This window comes from Acanthisitta chloris, unplaced genomic scaffold, assembly GCF_000695815.1.
Source record: "Acanthisitta chloris isolate BGI_N310 unplaced genomic scaffold, ASM69581v1 scaffold27883, whole genome shotgun sequence".
Taxonomy (NCBI): Eukaryota; Metazoa; Chordata; class Aves; order Passeriformes; family Acanthisittidae; genus Acanthisitta; species Acanthisitta chloris.
In genome coordinates, this window is record NW_008663713.1 from 1 (window position 1) to 17,305 (window position 17,305).

Sequence of the window (17,305 nt, forward strand, 5' to 3'; positions counted from 1 at the left end):
TATAATGACTTTAGGAATATTTGCAATCTTCTAAATAAACCCTTCATTTGAAGCTGATCCTATTTCCTTCCCACAGCTCTATCAGAAAGAAGAGACCCAAACCTGAATTCTTTCAAAGGTTTAAATAGTACTATTTCTATAACATGCTAAGCTAGAACAGGGGGAAGAGTGTTGGCAATTTTTTATTTTTTTTCTCTCCTTGAAAACAGGTATTTAATTTCAGTTTAATGCAGGTATGTTTGAATTTACTAGAGAAGTTTCACCTCAAGTAGTGACCTATTACCTACATTTTTAGACAATTATAATTATCAAGATTTTAATTATAACAGATGTGAGGAATTCTTCTTCATTTACCCTTCCAGTTATTCAGAAAGTCAGTCTGATTGCTTTTCTCAACTATTAACTTCTGAAGAAACCTGTACACTCACCTTGTTTTCCTGTGTAACAAGTATACTTGCACCCCCTGGCTTCAATGGCACTTCTTCCATGGCTCCAAACACATCAGTCTCAACAGAGAAGGTCAGCTCTAAACCCAGATCACTAATATCATTATCTAAAATCCACTGCAAGTTCTTTGCATACTCTGGATCAATAGAAGCTACATCCTGATAATTTACAGGTATACCTAGGAAAAAACAAAGAGACAAAACTGCTCAAATCAATGGGATAAAGCAAAAAGGGTTCTGACTTAATATATGGTAGAAGATTGCCCTCTAGAGAGAAACCAGGATAATGCAGTAACAGGAAAAGGGGAAAAAGGATCCACTTGTTCCCAACTACAGCAGAACTGTACTTGCCACATTTTTTGAAATGTTACAGAATCAAGTTTCCTCTGTATTTTTTTTCCCCCGGTGAAGCAAATGCTACACCACTCGAGCAACAGCAATTTGCACAATTTTAGCTCACTAACGGAGTTCAGTAAAAGCATCTTACCATACTGAACATGCACCATTAAATGTTCCCTACAAAACCTTCGCATTTTCTACATAACTTTTAGAAGCCCAAATACCATAATTCTCTACAATATCATCTTTCCCTCCAGAACATTATCTGGGGAGGAGACAACCTTTCTGTAACTCAGAAAAAACTCTTCTGCTCTTCAGTTTTCTTCTTTTTAACCATGTTTTAAATTACATCTACTATACAGTTGAAATAAACCATTTATAGGAATTTTACATTTTCAAACTGAACTTGCAAGTCATTTAGAAGCATTAAAAGGAAAGTTGGTAGAAGTTTGACTTTTATCCAATACAGAAACTGTCTATTTACAGCCCCTTCACAGACATGGCACTCAAACACATTTGAGTAAATGTACTCAGAGCAAGGTGAACCTGGGTTTATGCAAGAGAAGTACCATCTTCACCACATAAGAAAGCAAACCCAAATTAGTTTAACTCTGCCATGATAGGTACTTCAACTCTAGCAAGACAGATACGAACCCAGGAAAAAGAGGCAGGGGGTAAGGGTGGTAGCAGGCTCAGAGAAAAGCAAGTTATTGGGAAGTATTGTCTTGGCTTTACCTTTTTCTGTACATTCTGCAGTGTCATGAGGGTGCCCATTAGTAGGTGCCTTAGCACACTGTGGACTGCAGACACAGTACCCCAGAGAACAGCACAAAATCCAAAGGTTAGCAGCCACTGCAAACATGTAAGTGCAAACACTTTTCCTGAAGAGCTGACTAGTGCTGAAGTGCTGTGTACACAAACTGCAAGGCATTGTTTTTCTAACAAAATCAAGCAAACCTCCAGTTTAAGAGACGGATAGGTAACTTACTAATTACTGTCATCTCTCTCAAAAACAAACAAACAAAAAAATCTAACAGCTGTCTAGTAGTTTCTAGTGGACTTTCACTTTTGCCAACCAGTAAGTACTTGTGCATTTCACATATGAAATGTGAAAACAATGATGTCTCTGAGGGATATAAACAAAACATGTGAGAAAAGAAGGCTGAAAAGGAGGAATCAGACTCCTTCAGAGAAGAAACTGGAGTGTTATGATGACAGTACACTCACAGTCAGCATGTTGTGAGACCAAAGCACTAAGCTCACTCATTTGCTTGACAGGTATTTTACTAAGCAATAGACTCAAGCAGGCAGCAAAGAAACTCCACCAGACTGATCAAGACAAAATTTGAATCCCATGAAATACTGTGTACCTTTCTCCTGTATACCCTTAAGGCACCTGTACTTTGAAAAGCAAGAGAACTCTATCTTAGCATAATTGTGATAAGCAGGTATTTCTGTGCACCACAGAACTTCAAAAAGATACTACAGGTAAGCTCTGAGATAAGTTCATTGAATATTCAAGGATTTAAGGCCTCCAGTTCAAAACACACTGACACAGAAATTAATTTTTACTTTTGTTTATGCCATTTCAAGGAGTACTTTATATCATCCTGTGAAAGAGAAGACTGGAAGTCTAACAGCAGATGGCACAGATCAGCATTCATCTGCTATGTGTCTTTGTGGGCTGGAGGTGGAAGTTTCCTTTTCCAAACAGAAAAGTAATTGGCTCCTTAAAAAAATACAAACTGGAAACAGCACTAAAAACTATCTTCTCTCCCTTTGTTTAAGCAGAAGACAGACAGATAAGTGTGAGAAAATCAAACCTAAGAGGCCTTATTAATTCCTGACTACATTTCTGCCTGTACTATGCCTGTAATAGAGTGCAGTCTTAATAAACATGCAGACCTATCGAGTAACGTTTTATTTCACAGCACACACTAAAGAAGTCATGCATGCTACATACCTAACCCCTCATAAAGCATATTGGTTGTGTGTTAGCTGAGTCATCACTTAAGTTGGTGATCTTTCCTTGCCTACCAGATATTGTTACAGAAAGATCTCAATTTACCACAGTGGAAAAAGGTGCATATACACACCTGAGTCTCAAAAAGAAGCCACATTTGTTCATACAGATTTTAGCTTCTAATTAAGGTCTATTTAGTCTGTTGACTAAATAGAGGAGTTCCTTTCAAAGAGGTTCACACTGTTCCTCAGATACAGAAGGTCTTACCCCACAACTGGTGGTTTCAGTGCCATCAACAGGAAAGGCTACAGAAAACAAGGATCTCAGTGCAAGGTGAAAAACCAAAGGAATGGAAACAGTCTCAGACTTCAAAAGATTTCATACTCCTTTACTTAAAACCTGAAAAGCAGCTGAAGAGAATTTGTATGTCTATAATCTCATAACTCGTATCTTGCATGAACAACAGTTAGCAGAACCCACAGCTGAACCTAAACCAAAAAACTCTCAGGAGCACTTGCTGCTGTGCAACTCTGATTCCTTAAGCAAGAAGACAGGAGATGCACAAAACTAACAGCAAAGGCCTTGGAAAGGTTTAAATCTGTGATTGAGGCAGAAAAAGCCACTATGGGAAGTGAAGGTTTACTTTTTCCAGTTCTCTATGTCTGACAAGTAACAAGAAGTTATAAACAGCTGTGAACCTTTTGAACTTACACAAGTTCAATGTGTACAGAGCTCTACAAAGTTCCAGGATCCCTGCTCAACAGAATGACGAGATCTTACTAGGACTGATCTTATTAAGAGACTATGGACAGCTGCTCAGTATGCAATAGTTACTCTAGCAAAATGGAAAAAAAGAAAAAGAAAAAAAGAAACAAAGTAAATAATAGGTCATTTGTCAATTTAGAAAACAACAAATCAAGTATATAATCATGAGCCAAACTAGTAAGGAACCCAAATTCATTAGCAGTCATTTCCAAAAGAGATGACAAGAGCAACACATCACTATTCTCAAGGTGTCATTGAACAGCAGAAACATAAGTTTTTGGTTTTGGTGCGTATATCACATGGAGACTACCCTGTGGGCATTATTCATAACCATGTCCTGGGCTGCACTGAAAGAAGTGTGACCAGCAAGCTGAAGGAGGTGATTCTGCCCCTCTACTCCACTCGCATGAGATCCCAACTTGAGTACTGGGGGAATGGCTTTAAACTGAAAGAGGTCAGGTTTAGATTGGATATTAGGAAGAAACTATTGACTGTGAGGCTGGTGAGGCACTGGAATAGGTTGCCCAGAGAAAATGTTAAGCCCCATCCCTGGAAGTGTTCAACAGCAAGCTGAAGGAGGTGATTCTGCCCCTCTACTCCACTCGCATGAGATCCCAACTTGAGTACTGGGGGAATGGCTTTAAACTGAAAGAGGTCAGGTTTAGATTGGATATTAGGAAGAAACTATTGACTGTGAGGCTGGTGAGGCACTGGAATAGGTTGCCCAGAGAAAATGTTAAGCCCCATCCCTGGAAGTGTTCAAGACCAGACCAGATGGGGCTTTTGAGCAGCCTGATCTAGTGGAAGGTGTTCCTGTCCAAGGTATCTTTAAGATCCCTTCCAACCCAACTGGGCAGAGAGTGAGCAGAGATTGCTCACACAGATGAATCTCTTGATGTCAGAGGCCATCCCTTAAGTGAGTGGCTAACTGTGCCACACAATGAACATTTCTACTTTAGAACTACTTTCCTACTGAGGAGAGAAGCCTGATGAACCATTACCAACATGGTGCTGCTTCAGACTGGTTGTCCTCCACTGTCTTTGTCCCCAGTGCAGAGTCACTCTCCTGCAGCACAAAGCAGTACTGAGGGAGAGGAGCAACATACATTGCTCTGTGAAGAAGATCTTGACAAAGATGACTGAACCTGCACCATCAACCAACTGCAACAGTGTTCCCTGAATGTTTTCAGGGAAGAAAAACAGTAAATTCAAAGTTAAGAGTTGATCTGTTCTGCACTCAGCAAACATCATGGTAGACAAAATGATTACTAAAAACCATCAAGCTATCTTGTACTTCCAAAGATTAAAGAAAAGCATTTAAAAAGAAAGGAAATTCTGTCTGCTTATGTACTCAGAGGAGTAACAAGAATGCAGAGGAAATTTACCATTCCATCACATCTTCATGCAAGAGGAAAAGTTTTTCATGACAGTGCAGAAGGCAGGAATTATGATGAACAATCAAGAGGCACAAAGGTTCTCAAAGAAGAGCAGAGAAGACCTGTAGACCACAGATACCACCAGCTAACGGAGGTTCTCCTCTACTAAAAAGAAGAGTTACGTTTTATAAAGACCTGTGACCAATCCTCTTGAATGCTACAGTAAGCATATGAATTAACTTTCCTTGCTGAGGCAATGGGATGAACCTGCATTACTTCTGAAACACTACTACAGGAAATCAGGAGCATTTGTTGGAGTTGTAGATAGGGAAATTTGCAACAGTATGGCTTCACCTCCTTGAAGCATTACACGACTGAAGAACATCAGGCACAATAAAAAATACCTGATAGATCTTTGCCAGAGTTCACAAACAAACGTGCTCAACTTTGTAAGTCTGTCTTAAGTTAAGTAAGGAACAATTATTTTAATTTCTCAAGAATGACACTACTCAGCAGGACAGATGAACTGCACACACCACAAAAAGCAATTGGTTGCACAAGAGTGCCTTTCAGGCATTCCCAGTCAGCAATATTAAAGACAACTAAACTATGTGATTATACTTTAGACAGATTAATGATGCCTTCCTTGTCTTTAATTTAAGATTCATATTCAAATATAAAATCAGCTACTTTATTAAAAGTTGCTAACTGTATAAATATTCCCACACAGTTTTGCTAATTTATTTCCATATTTTGCAACTACTACAATTCCTAAGTGAGACTCAGACTGGAATAGCCATTACTGCCATATTATGTTGTGACTCTGATGTACAGAAAAGACTAGCAAAGACATTAATTTCCAAGACTTTTTCACACACACACACACAAAAGGAAGAAAGGAAAAAGTATGCTGCTCAGACAACCATTAGGACTAGTAAAAGAGGATTTTAATAAAACCATACCAAGAATATGTTTGTAGAATGACCTTGTGAAATAGATGTTCACCAGCTGCCTGTGATTCAGGGCTAGCCCGAGGATCTGGCCCGCGAAACGGAAGTAGTTCAAATGATCTGGATTTACAGAAGAGTTGCTGTTGGGCTGGAAAGTTGTTCCTATAAAATAAAAATATTATCATGTTTTACTGGTTTTTTTAAGTGAAGTTTTTAATCTAATATACTAAGCAACTGAAACCACTGCAAGAGTTTTATTTTGGGGTTGTGGAAGTCTGTTTGGGTTTTTTTGTTGACACACACGAAGAAAAAAAAACATCAGAAAGAAATGTACTAGAATGTAATGGCATCCTATTATTACAGTGATACTGCTCAGCCACTCTCCAAGGCAGCGCTCTGAAATAATTATCATCCACAAAAGGATTAATTATGAACCCCTAAATTTGGTTCTCCATCTTACTGTATCACTACATGTGGTTTTTGCTCACTCTAATGGGCTTTGCTTCTATCAGCTTGTGAATGTGCTCAAGGAAGGATCAGAATGTATCTCCTTCCTCTCACAGAATCAGTGTTGGAAGGGACCACAACAGGTCATCTGGTCCAACCTCCCTACTCAAGCAGGGCCACCCTGGAGCCATGTGGCTCAGGATTGTGTCCAGACAGGTCTTGAACACCTCTATCTCCAGCCAGATCCATTCCTGGTCTCCTTGAAAAAGACTACCTCAAACAGACATCCCTGAACTCTTCCTTTCAGCTTTCATCAAATAATCCAAGCCTCTACTGTTGACTGAATCCTTTACCACTTGCCAAGACCTTGTAAGGCAGAAAACACAACATTTACCACTGATGACAATGATGTGAAATCTTTTATACGAAGAACCCAAAAAAACAAGAAGTTAAATACAAGGGAAACTTGTGGAGATCAACTTCTGATTTTACAACAAAAAATTAACTGTTTTAATTTACAGATTGCTAAAAGCAGATTAAGGGATACCTCCACACTTCCCTTGCAGATGCAGAAGAAAGGAAAACACTTTATATACTGCTCTCAAAATGTTATCTCCTAATAGTACCAAGCAGAAAAAGCATAGACTCAATAAAACCAACAACTCACTCTCCTCTTCAGGCAAGAAGAGAAGGAAACTTCAAATTAAGAAAAATATTTCATCTGTTGTTACAAAAATATACAATGAATACATCAATTCTCTATATATGAGATTAATTCTGTCAGTGTTGCTTTAAAAAGTAATAATCTTATATTCTGAAAACAATTACGCAACTCTTTTTTGGATTATAAAAATGCTTTTAGAAATGCTGACACCCTAAAATTAGGACAAAAAGAAGGCAGAGACATACCATCAGCTGACTGGGTAAATAAGGCATAATCTGGGTTAACTATTTCACTGGATAAGATATCAAACCATTCACGTACCACACCCTGTCCCTGCATGCCAAAAGAATAAAACATATTAGTACACAGAACTTGCACTGCACCAACAGTTATACTGGGTAGCCACATATTTCTTTTAACGTCATTTTAAAGCAGGATTTAGTTCAAAACAATACTTGTGAAAGACAATTAGTATTTCCACATGAAAATCCCATGAAAGAAAACCATGGAGTTTTACTCACCATGCCTTCTTCTCCATGAAATCTCACAGCAATCCCCTGCTTTAGTTTTGCACAATTTGCTTTAGACACGACTTCACAGCTACTCCTAAAAATAGAATCTAAATACAAAGCACCAATTAGGGTTTTTTTCATCTTAATTCAGTACATTTCAATGTGTTTCAAAGAGACACTCATTGCATTTGTAACACACTACCTCTGTGAACCAAAAGGATGTCATTCTCATTGACAGGTCTGTGCACCATGTCTGAGTCTGGCTGCCCAGCATGCAGATGTTCATAGAACCATTCACAGCGATCTTTAAATGGCTGCAAAAAAAAGGTGCAAACCATATTATATTGATGCACTCCACTGGATAATTCCTCTCTCAAAAGCCTGACTGGAAAATGGTTATGCACACTTCTCAATTAATTTCTGAGATGTTACCTCAATATGTTACAGGATTTTGGGAAGAGGAAAGGACTAGGCATGCCCTTAAGTGCTTGCTGAAGTTTGGTATTATGCTGAAGTTGGGTAGGCAGAAAGGCTGGACCACCAGTTAGCCAGAAACAGCTATCAAAGTTCTCCACACAAGAGAAAACCAGCTCAAAACTACTTACGGGGTGGGGAGGGGTGCAGGAATCTAGTCAAGAAATAAGTCACTGACTTCCGTAAAATTACTGATAATCAACCAGAGCTGAGCACAGAAGCACAAGTGATATAAACAAGCCTTATTTGTAGTACAGTTAGAATCACAGAATCATTAGGCTTGGAGGAGACCTCTAAGATCATTAATCCCAACCATTAACTTGACACTGCTGTAACCCCTAAACCAGATCCTCCAGCTCCGGATCCAGATGCCTCCTAAACACTTCCAGGGATGGTGACACTAAGTCCATTGGCAATTTAAAACAGCACAAAGGAATCAGAAACTTTCCAAAGCAATTCCTAGTTGAGAAGGTTCTAGCTTGTTTGTCAAGTATTTAGACTGACATTCTGCAGCTCTTCCAAGATGCAAGTATGGCCCTTCTCATCCATCACAATCTACAGCGTGTACATGTAGCTGATCTAACAAACAGGGTATCAGTTCTTGGGGTCTCTATTACTCACAGGTAATGAATTTCAAAGACACTCATTTCAACTAAAGAATGAATAACAAATACACCTACACCATGTCCCTAAAAAAGAAACCAAATTGCTGAAAACAATGTACCTTTAAAATAACAGCACTGTAACAAACGTTACTGTTCACAAGTAAGGAAATAAAGTTCTTGGAACAGCCTTTCCACAACTGTGGGGACAGGGGGGGTGTTCTGGTTGGGCTGAAGAATTTTACCTTTGTTTTCAGCAAATTCTGTATTTGATGAAAATAGTAGATCAAAATTCCTTTAAGTAAGGAATCTTTTCTAATGGAGAACAAAGCAAAAGTAAACCAGCGTGTGTTAAATGAAGGAGTTCCAGATAGCTCATTATGGCCCAAATTCCATCCTCATTTGTAATAGAACAAATACACAGCTCTATTCCTGAGCTACACATAGACAATCATAATCTTTCAAAGGTAAGCAATGAAAACACAGCAGATGCTTAAGACTCCAGTGTTCTGTAAAGCAGCAGACTTCCACACAGGGGTTCGCTTGCTAATTTCTCCATGTAGCTACACTAGTCTTCCCTAGAGTAACTCTTTAATCTTGAATTCATGTCCCATGTCAAACTGAGAAATTAGTTTATGATTTTACTCAGGAAAAAACAAAACAAAACAAAGAAACAGAATGAAATGGTAGGAAACAGGGCAAAGTGTAACAAAACAACATGATGTTTCACTAATGGAGCTGTCACTAATAAACTATGGCTAAAACATCTAACAGTGCTGTATTTATCCTCTGGTTTGTCTCAAAAGGTAATTAGGGGAAAAGCATAGCATTTTAAAGCTCAATCTATTAGATGTGCCCAAATAGATTAATAATAGAAATTTAACTGTTTAACTCAGAGTTGGACTTGTAAGACATATTCAATATTGATTATCTCAAATGGACTCACACATTTTAAAGTATTACAAGTACAGAAATTTGCCTGCCATGTCTGTTTAATCTGCTTTTTCTACATCCCAGATTCCAAAGCATTAGAGGCCACACTTAGTTCTTCCATCCCCTCCAAATATATTTTCTTTAAATATTATTTTTAAACACAACACCTTCTGCATATTCCTAGAAGTTGTAACAAAGCATCTCCTGACATTTACCTGAGCTTTTATGATGTGCATAAATCTGGACATTAGTTCAGGACACTCAAGAAGAAAATGAAAGTGATCAAAAATTATTTTGGGATTTCTGAAAGAAAAATAGGTTAGAAGTCTGTTAGAGATTAAAAACAAATGCTTCATGATACAAAAAGACTACATGAAGAAACAGTAGCATTAGTCACATAGAAAAGTTCTGCTTGCATTTTGCCTTTTTTGCTAATCCTTGTTTCCAAATGACTCATTCTACCACATCCATTAGAAGTATCTCCCCACACAGAGACAAGGCTATAAACTGGGTAGTCCCAGAGAAACTCTAGAAACAGCCAATTGTACAAAGATGGTTTAGATTCCCTTAAGAAGTCACAGAATCATAGAATCAGCCAGGTTGGAAAAGACCTGCAAGATCACCAAGTCCAATCCTACCATGGTTACCAGACCATGGCACTAGGTGCCACATCCAGTCTCAGTTTGAAAACCTCCAGGCATGGTGAATCCACCACCTCTCTGGGTAGCACATTCCAATGCCTGACTACTCCCTCCATAAAAAATCTCTTCCTAATATCCAACCTAACCCTCCCCTGGCAGAACTTGAGTCTGTGCCCTCTTGTCCTGCTGCTGGTTGCCTGGGAGAAGAGACCAACCCCCACCTGACTCCAACCTCCTGTCAGGGAGTTGCAGAGGGTGATAAAGTCTCCCCTGAGCCTCCTCTTCTCCAGGCTGAACACCCCCAGCTCCCTCAGCCTCTCCTCATGCCACTTGTGCTCCAGTCCCTTCACCAGCCTCATTGCTCTTCTCTGGACCTGCTCCAGCACTTCAATGTCCCTCCTGAGCTGAGGGGCCCAGAACTGAGCACAGTACTCAAGGTGTGGCCTCACGAGCGCCGAGTCCAGGGGCAGAATCCCCTCCCTGGTCCTGTTGACCACACTGTTCCTGATCCAGGCCAGGATGCCATTGGCCTTCCTGGCCCCCTGAGCACACTGCTGGCCCATGTTCAGCTTTCTGCCTATCCAAACTCCCAGGTCTGTTTCTGCCTGGCTGCTCTCCAGCGACCCTGCCCCCAGCCTGTAGTGCTGCATGGGATTGGTATGGCCAAAGTGCAGGACCAGCACTTGGCCTTGTTAAACCTCATCCCCTTGGAATCAGCCCATCTCTCCAGCCTATCCAGGTCCCTCTGCAGAGCCCTCCTGCCTTCCAGCAGATCCACACTCCTCCCCAACTTTGTGTCATCTGCAAATTGCTGATGGTGCACTCAATCCACTCATCCAAATCATCAACGAAGATATTAAAGAGAACTGGGCCCAGCACTGACCCCTGGGGAACACCACTAGTGACCGGCCACCAACTGGATGCAGCACTGTTCACCACCACTCTCTGGGCCATCCAGCCAGTTCTTCACCCAGCAGAGAGTGCCCCTGTCCAGGTATACTTGAGGACAAATGAAAGTTTTCATCTGCCTCAAAAGGGGAGCCTTTATTTGGAACAAATATGAGGAAAGAATCCATTAAAGAAATTACTCTGTTGCTCTGTGAAATAGATTTTGTTCATTAAATCCCACAGACTCTTACAAATAGATCACTTAAATATGCAGGAGAGTTCATTTAAGTCTGAGCTCTGAATCATTCATCTACACTCCCTTGAATTCAGTAGGACCATTAAAGTATACAGTACATATGTCACAACAACAGCCTAAAAATACAACTCAATAAAAATGAGTTTGAGCTTTTGGGTGGACGGATTAGAAAGTCCACATTTCTTGAAGCTTACCTGTTAACAAAACACTTAAGGACATCATCATGTTTACAAACAAATTCTATAAAACGAGGCGACGTCATCCTGTTCAAAAATCATAAGATGCTTTTGGTTAGTGACATTGAATCTGAATTACAGGAACTGTTACTCTTTGAAAAAAAGTAAACCACAATGCAAACAGAAACTGATATTGTTTTCATCATGAAATTAAGTACTCAGCAGCATTAAGACCCCATAATAAAATAAGAGAAAAGACAAAGATGCCAATAACCAAGAAGGTCAAACAACATTACCACTATTACTAACTGCTCAAACAAGAAAAGCTCAGATTAACGGATATACACATTTTTCTAATAAATCTTTCCAGTTTGCAAAACAACAATGGATTCAATACAGCATATATGGAAAGGCTGATATTATATGCACAATGGCTGTTCTATATTCTACTTTGTAGTATAAAACTCTCACCACACACTTTGCAAATTGTGGTATGTGAGAACAAGAGCCAGGAAGAAATAACCTTCAAACTTAGCAAACTTCATAATGAGGGCAAAAGGGTATTTAACAGCATCATGATGTAACAAAACTACTTGCCAGGCAGTAGTCTCACACTAGTAAGAAACTTGACTTTTTTTTTCCTCCTTTGTATCTATCTGGATAACAAGGGAAGGAATAACATGGGTGAAAATTTTACTCCATTTATTTACATCTATGTTCTGCTTGTTTCTTTCTTTTTTTAAATCTTATTGGATCCTTTAGCTTCAGCACAAGCTAATGAAAACTTGCAAACACAAAGTCCTCTCATCAAGTTTCTTGAAAGGCTGTGAAAAATAGTACCGTAAGTATAACGATCTGAGAACTGTTCCTGTTCCCCACACCAATTTAGACAAGAGCTGCTACTTTTATATAAAATTGAGCTACTTTCCCTCTCTCCCTTAGTCTGTTCTGAAGAAACAAGCCTCACCATATCCTTTTACTCTTCTGCACAAAACCCCCCCACAAACCAAGCAAGCAAATAAAATCTTCCAGAGCCCAAATATGAACATTTTAAACACACATCTAGTCTGGGAGATGATCTGAAAGTATTAAACGACCAAGACAGTCTTCCCTGAAACGAAAAAACATGATCCCCATCATATTTGATGCTGAAAACTCAAGACACTAATCTCAGTATATTAACGAAGAATGCCTGGATTCAATACCAGCATTTACAGAAGAAAACGAAGTAAAAGAAAATAATCTCAATATTTCAAATGTTAACCGACATGAAATGCCATCTGTGTTATATGAATGTTGGGAACAATGGAAAGCTGTGAGCTTTGTTTACTCTCCTCCATTAAACATAAGGACATTCAAAACTAAAATTAGAGCCATTTTAATTTTTTTTGTCTGAGAAAGTAGTTTGTTGTAATTTCAAATGTTACTTGAAGATGGCAGAATTATACCATTGTGCCATTTACTCCTATTAACATGAAAACTTCAGTACAACAGAGCAAGTCTCAGATCTTTGTATTCTCTACACAGTTCTAAAAAGCCCTAAAGCAACACAAAATTCAGCCTTACTTTCCCCATCTCAGAAAGTTCTCTCAGTTGTTATTTAAACAGTTCTTACTCTCTCCTGGCTTTAATAATCGTAATTGCCAGTGAAACTTGGGTAGAGTTCTCCTGAACCTAAAGCATGAATTATGCTTAGAGACAGGCCCATTGAGCCAGGCCCATCAGCAAGTCACCTGGACACAGGGAGAGTCACCTCTGTGACAGAATTTTGATATAAAGAGATGAATGGTGGCAGGGGGAACACACTCAATCACCTCTGTAAACATTGCTGCTTTTCATCTGGCTGCTGTAAACACTACTACATTTTATCTTAGTAAGGCCTGAAGGAGATGTCAAGGAAAATGGCTAAACAGCAGTTCCTTTCTAAAGGTGGAGCAAAATTTAAAGTGAAAGTACTGAGGTGCTTGTGGAACATGTTGGCCGCAAATCATCTTCCAGAAGCATGCCCCAGACAACCATTACTGGCCAGTTAGAAAGCTTTTATTCCACTCAGGTTGGCAGATAAAGGAAAAAAACCCTCATATTGGCCAGAAAAAAAACAAGAGTTGTCATGTAGTAGGGACCTTGCTTCTAGATTCCTCAGGGAGCTTGTAACACCGCTGTACTTGCCTAATCCTCCACTCACGAAGGCCAAAGGATTCTTTACTTGCAAGTTCACGAATATAATCCATAACCATCTCGGACAGACTAAGACCCCAGTTGCAGTAGTCACACTTGTTTTCTTTCTAAAGAAACACTGATGGTATTAAATTTATGTAAGATGTACTGCCTGTTGCACACAAAGCTCTATGTTTGCCAACCTGGAACAGGATTCCAAATGAGTGTTACATTGAGATTGCACACTCCTTGTTATAAACTTCTGAAATATAATCAGGCACGTTTTGCCTCAGTCCTTGTTTTCATACACAACGCTAATTCACTTTTTCTTTTTTCTGAGCTTCTTGTTGGACAATCACATTAAATTTAGGGATAATTTCACATTAATAACCAACAGCAAATACAGATAAGTTTCAAAATTATATTACCTGCATGTATACTATACAAGATTACAAAGAGCCATTAGATATTTAATACAAAATCTGCCCCAATGCAGTCACATTCATAGCAGCACCATGGAAAATCTGCAGTGTGTTTGGTGCCATCAGAGCCAGAAAAATAAAAAGCATTAAAATAACTGAGCTAGTGAAAGCATTAATAAGAATACACCTTTGACTGTCACTAATATAATCTGCTCAGCACCAACATTCTTCCAAGAAAGCATTTGTGATTTTAAAATGGTAATAGCTGGGGTAACAAATGGGATCCTCTCCTTACCCCTGAGGCATCTGACAGGAGCAGCACATATAGAAGGCTTGAATGACAGCACTTAGCCTGTTTGCTGTCATGGAGATAACATCCTGACAATCAGCACAAGTTTCCTGCTTCCCAGCAACATCATATGCTTTTAACTCCACAGCATCATTGGACAGCTCTTTTCTTCCCTCGGTTCCTGCAGCGGCAAAGGAAGGTTCAGGAGTACCATCCTGGTGATCTGGTCCTTTTTGCTTCAGTAAAATAGAAGTAATGTTGGCAGAGTCCCTTTTGTTTTTCATCAGCTCTGTGGCTATAAGAACGAGCCATTCGTCCAGAGAATGCCAGAGCAGTTCCAGTGGCTGCAATAAACACATGAAAAAAACACACAGAAAATGAACATGATGACATTAGATAATATTAATAATGCAATAATCCTCTTAAGGCAAATAAATATCATGCACGAAATAAATACTATGCATGAAAGCTTTAAATGATCCTTTAGAGGTCATGTCAGAGATAAGAGTCATATAAACACTCATAAAAATTCTGTACTTGTAGCCACAGATCACAAAGAGAAAACTTCATATAGAAGGAAAATAATCAAGCAGCAGACAGAAGAAACAAAGTTATTTAGAAAGAGTGAAACACTGAACTATCTAACAGAGTTTGGCCTCCTGGATGTTACACAACACACTGCTGCCTGACCACCACAGTCAAGCAGAGAATAATACAGAGGCTGAATTAACAGAGCAAGAGAGTGTCAGTTCTTTTTGAAGGACCTGGTCAAAGCTCCCTCTACCATGGAGATGGAGCAAACTCCAGACAACACCACTGAGACTCAGACCCATCACATATCTAATAATATATGCTTTATGCACAGTGTGAGCTCATACAGCTCACTTGGATTGTGTCCCAGGTATCTCAGAGGAAGGGCCAACTAACATCTAGCTCTATGAAACAGAAACAAGTATCTGCAGAATCACATATCAGTTTGTATAGCTATACATTTTATTTTAACAAAGGCACTCTTTATTCACTACCACCTGCTTAAAACCAATGGAATTGAAACATTGCAGGTCTACTACGGAGGAGAAAAAAGGATGAGACCATAAAAAAAAAACAAAAAACCACAAGGACTGACTCTGTTGTCCCGTAATGGTGTTTAAGGGCTTGTTTCACAAGACTACAGTCTAGTGAGCATAGGGATATGAATCCTGCAGGGAAGTAATAGGACTCAAGTCCTTCAAAGCATTCCAAAAGCAAGAGTGAACATCTAAATGCATCAACATATTACTCTTGCATCAACATTTTCACCAATGAAAGCACTCAAAGACTTAGCAAATACTGAAAATTATGTTCTTGTGTTCTCAAGTTGCCTTTAAAAATTAAGAGCTGTTCACAACACACTGTACCAGAAGTCTACACTACCTGGAGCACTATCAGTGAACCTCACAGCCACACGCTCTCAATACACTTCTCATAAAAGCTGTGTATTAAAAAGTTCTGCTGAAATTCGCCATTTAAACATTTACCACTATGCTTCCATTTTTCCCCAGTACAAAGTGGGGGAAAACCAGCCTGATCTGATACTGGTAGGCTTTGCTCAACATACTGGATGTCACTCACTCAATCCTTGTGCTCCTAGTGACCACACACTTCCCTAGATTTTGACCCAAATACCTCCACCGTAGCTAAGACCTTCTACATAAATATCCGCCATAGAGGATCTTGCCAAGACCTACCTGGCAGACCTTTACCACAAAACATAACGTAGAAAAACCTGATAATAGAAAATAGGGTTCATTGAATACATGAAAGAATAAAATGCAGCCATTTTCTTAACATGTAACTCACAGAAAACTAGGTAGTTACTCAAATACTAAAATCTAGTTTTCTTCTCCCAAACTTTTCAATGCTTAGCTGGCCAGACACCATTTTTCAACTGCTAGCCTGTGTTTTATCTTTTATTTCCCACAGACATAGCATACCTTTCAGAACTTTTCCAACTGATTGGTTTTTCCAAAGCTAGTTCTTCACAGATTCTGATCACAAACTCATTCAAAAGTGTAGCCAAGCATAGCAACTTCAACATTTCATTCTCTATCTTTCTAGTCTAACTTTGGGATATAAAGCACTTCTAAGCATTGCCCATCACCTCCATATCCACAACCATCAGCATCTTATATTAGCATCCATGATCAGACCTTTTCAAGCATCATATAGACATATTAATCAAACCATTAGCATAGTTTTTTCAAAACTACAAAGTCAGCATTCTTCAGTCAATTCTTACCATGAACCTCATATTAAACACAAACCTCCACTCAAACTTCAGTTTTCACCTCTCACAGTTCAGAAAAATTCCTCTGGAATTACTCAATTGAGTCTGATTGAGTACCAAATTTTTCCAGCTGCACACCTTACCTCCCAAATGCAAGGAATTACTTATGCAATGCCTTCCTCTTTACCCATCTAGGAAACAAGACACTAGTGATCAAACCCATATTCAAACTGCAACATTGAAGCAAAACCTTTTGCCAGATGACAGAGGACCTTTCAAGACACAGGGCACAGGAGATCACTAGTCCATGAAGTGACTGTGTCACAGCAGAAAAGTCAACTCAATGCTAGAAAAGAACAGTATCTGAAACGAGGGAAAAAATGTTAAGAGCTTCCCAACCTTGTTCAACAGAATTTTTGCAGCAAGTTTCCCTAATACACAATCACACTGAACAGCAACTGGAAGAGCAATACATGAAAAAGTAATGAATGTAAGCCTGGTTAGAATCACTATTTGTAAAGTTTCTTACTGGTAAGGTCTCATTCGAGTTACCAGTAGCTTGTTTCAAGCCTGGGAGACAAAATTCAATGATTATTTTGTATCTTACAGGATCAGTACAGGAATGTGTATCACTACCTAATGCTTCCACTTTAAAACATCTGGACAGGCCTAAACGACACGCAGGGAATTTCAGTAAAGCACAGATAGCCCTGTGATTTTCTTATCCTTGTCAAGCAAT

At 39.2% G+C, this 17,305-nt stretch overlaps 1 protein-coding gene across 1 annotated transcript in view; it reads right to left on the reverse strand.

Moving 5' to 3' along the window:
- Positions 1–392: 392 nt before the first annotated feature.
- HACE1 (HECT domain and ankyrin repeat containing E3 ubiquitin protein ligase 1) overlaps positions 393–17,305 on the reverse strand; it is a gene marked incomplete at its 5' end in the record, with an annotated part of 35,625 nt that continues 18,712 nt past the window's right edge. Inside the window, 8 exons of the mRNA XM_009071076.1 lie at positions 393–625; positions 5,852–6,001; positions 7,196–7,283; positions 7,472–7,569; positions 7,665–7,776; positions 9,687–9,774; positions 11,451–11,519; positions 14,307–14,644. Coding sequence (XP_009069324.1) covers positions 393–625; positions 5,852–6,001; positions 7,196–7,283; positions 7,472–7,569; positions 7,665–7,776; positions 9,687–9,774; positions 11,451–11,519; positions 14,307–14,644 — 1,176 coding nt within the window. The remainder of the gene's footprint in view (positions 626–5,851; positions 6,002–7,195; positions 7,284–7,471; positions 7,570–7,664; positions 7,777–9,686; positions 9,775–11,450; positions 11,520–14,306; positions 14,645–17,305) is intronic.